Raw genomic sequence first — 2,515 nt, 5'->3', positions numbered from 1 at the left:
TATTTTATTTTATAGGTTAGGAAAGAATGCGGTGGGTATGACTGGTGGTTCGCCTTCCTCTTGGATCCACTACAAGGAGGTGGAAGAAATACTCAGTGGTAATAAGGCAATAAATTTCAAAGAACTCATGCAAGAGAGTATAGGTAATATAAAAACGAAATTTTTGTTTGCTCTTTTATTATTTTATTTTAATTCAAGATGTGGAACCAGAAGACAACATTGGTTGCGCTGCTATCTACCCTCCGACGAGCAACCAATCCCAATTCATTTCAAGCGATGAACTCGCAGGACTTTCGACGACTCCGGAGTCTGCAAAAAGAAGGAAATTAACCCATGAGCGTTTAGTAAAGAATTTGGAAAAAAATTCAGATATGTTTGAGAAAGAAATGGAGTCCATGAGAGGGGCGGAAGAAAGAATGGTGGAACTAACCGAAAAAGCAGTTCTTTCGGAAGAGAAAAGGAATGATATTTTAAAAGATATGAGTGAAAATATGAAAAATTTTTATAAAGATCTTATTAATTTGCTAAATGAAAAATAAAAATAATTACAAATGTAGAAAAAACTTACAAAATGAATTCGCGATCGCTCTTCTAATTTTTTCAGGTTCTGCTTCAAAATCTGCTACAGCATCTGTGTGCTCGGGCTGTTCCAGGCGTACACTACTTTCGTAAGTGATTTGTTCTTCTATCCATTTGTGGTTGATGACATCGTTATGACAATTTAAAAAGTTATGCAATGTACAGGCTGCTTTGATTATAAGACGAACATTTTTGATGTGGTTGTCGACTCCTTTCCCTATTCTCCTAAAACGAGCCTTTAAATGTCCAAACGCATTTTCCACCACTCTTCGGCATTTGGACAATTGGTAATTACAAATTTTTTCATGCTCTGGAGGATGTACTTGGAATGGATAGGGCTTCATTAGTTTGTTGGCAAATCGGAAAGCCGAATCACCCATAACGCCCCCAGGAACATTCACGCCATTAATAGTTTTGCTTTTTGCAGTGAAGATTGGGTTCTTCAATACAGTATTTAGTTTGCTACATTGAAAAATTTTTGAGTCATTGCATCGACCTCTGCAGCCAACATTAATGTAGAGGAAGCGATATCTGGATAAAAAAGAAATTAATGAAAATACCAAGTGAAAATTCATTATACCTCTAACCTATAATCTACAAGAGCAAATAAAACTGTGGAGTACCACCCCTTATAATTGTAATAGTCCGTGCAATCCTTCCTAGGTGGCCGAACTTTAATGTGGCAACCGTCTATGGCACCAAGACATTGCGGAAAGCCAAGCTTCTCAAACCCATGAACACACTCATCCACTTTTCACTGTTCCTTAATTGTTCTGTCAAATAAATGGGACGCAATGATTGCCACACTTCTTGACAAAAGCAAGAAATATTTCGCTGACGAGGTTTCCTTCAAAACGCGGTCGTTCATTGATGGAACATCCTTTTCCCAGAAGTTCCCATGTCGCTTCTAAAGTATATGTATTTAAATGTGTTTATAACTTATTGTGCTTTTTTTACTTACGTATGCCCAAATACTTCTTGGGTTTATTTTCTTACAAAGAGGTATTGTTGTCAACATTAATATTTCATAATAAATCGATATTACTCGAGCTCTTCGTATCCGTAATTCCTGCTCACTTTGTTGGATAGCAACTTTATACTCTCGGCTATAGGAATTGCCTGCAGCTAGATATTTATTGCTTTCTTCTTGGTTTGCAGCAAACAAAAGTAAACATTTTTTCAATTTTGAATGCATCACTCATTTATTAACTTATTTTTTACAAGAAGAAAATATGTAAAAAAAAAAAAAAAAAAAACACAAATGGATACAGTTGTCGATTTCTCTCATTTAATTGGGTTATCTTTGCTATATGTGAACGCAACAAGGTTAGCTTCGAGGTTAATTTTTGTTAACCATAACCTGCTTATATGTGAACGTGCTATAATCCAAKATCTCCGACTTTTAACCGGAAAATTGCACTGTGTTATATTCTAAAAAATAATGGAAAAGTTGACCCAAAAATATTGGTTATATATAAAACTGTAATATATTTTCAAAAGAAACATATTTATTTTAATATATATTTTGGGGAATGTTTGGTATCGCGCCGGTTAAGTATAGTTTATGGAGAAAAACAGGGTCGGGCTATCCCCCCTCCCGACCCCTTATTGGAAAGAGGAAGAATCGAACTTTTTAATAAACCCCACCACGACCCCCTAGATCCCCTATGGACCTGTAGGGAGGCCTTTGAAAATGACCAAAAATCAGTGTTTTTGCTCATTTTTCCATACAAACTGAAACCAATGCAACCCAGCCAACATTTTTGTATGGACAAGAAATCAAAATAAAGAAAGCCAAAATGTTTCAGTGCAGTATATACGTATATAATTGCATCTATCCTTCGGCCGCGCTTTAAAAAAATAACCTTGGCAAGTCCAACACCCTCTACGCCATCCACAGTATTTTAGCATTGAACACCTTTTCCTCCACAGTATC

At 36.0% G+C, this 2,515-nt stretch overlaps 1 protein-coding gene across 1 annotated transcript; it reads left to right on the top strand.

Moving 5' to 3' along the window:
• LOC108976086 lies at positions 1 to 539 on the top strand. Its single transcript, XM_018944999.1, has 2 exons — positions 1 to 143; positions 199 to 539. Exons 1-2 carry the CDS (start codon positions 38 to 40, stop codon positions 537 to 539), a joined length of 447 nt encoding a protein of 148 aa, XP_018800544.1. The 5' UTR covers positions 1 to 37.
• The last annotated feature ends 1,976 nt before the right edge of the window (positions 540 to 2,515 follow it).

Source organism: Bactrocera latifrons, unplaced genomic scaffold (assembly GCF_001853355.1).
Source record: "Bactrocera latifrons isolate USDA-ARS-PBARC rearing strain unplaced genomic scaffold, ASM185335v1 scaffold_1146, whole genome shotgun sequence".
Taxonomy (NCBI): Eukaryota; Metazoa; Arthropoda; class Insecta; order Diptera; family Tephritidae; genus Bactrocera; species Bactrocera latifrons.
Note: the sequence above shows the minus strand (reverse complement) of the source record. Positions and strands in the feature narration are given on the sequence as shown.

Excerpts from the sequence above, each read along its gene's own strand:
- LOC108976086 (XM_018944999.1), top strand. The coding sequence starts at position 38 with ATGACTGGTGGTTCGCCTTCCTCTTGGATCCACTACAAGGAGGTGGAA. Across the intron at positions 144-198 it reads ACTCATGCAAGAGAGTATAG|ATGTGGAACCAGAAGACAAC; the intron begins GTAATATAAAAA and ends TTTTAATTCAAG.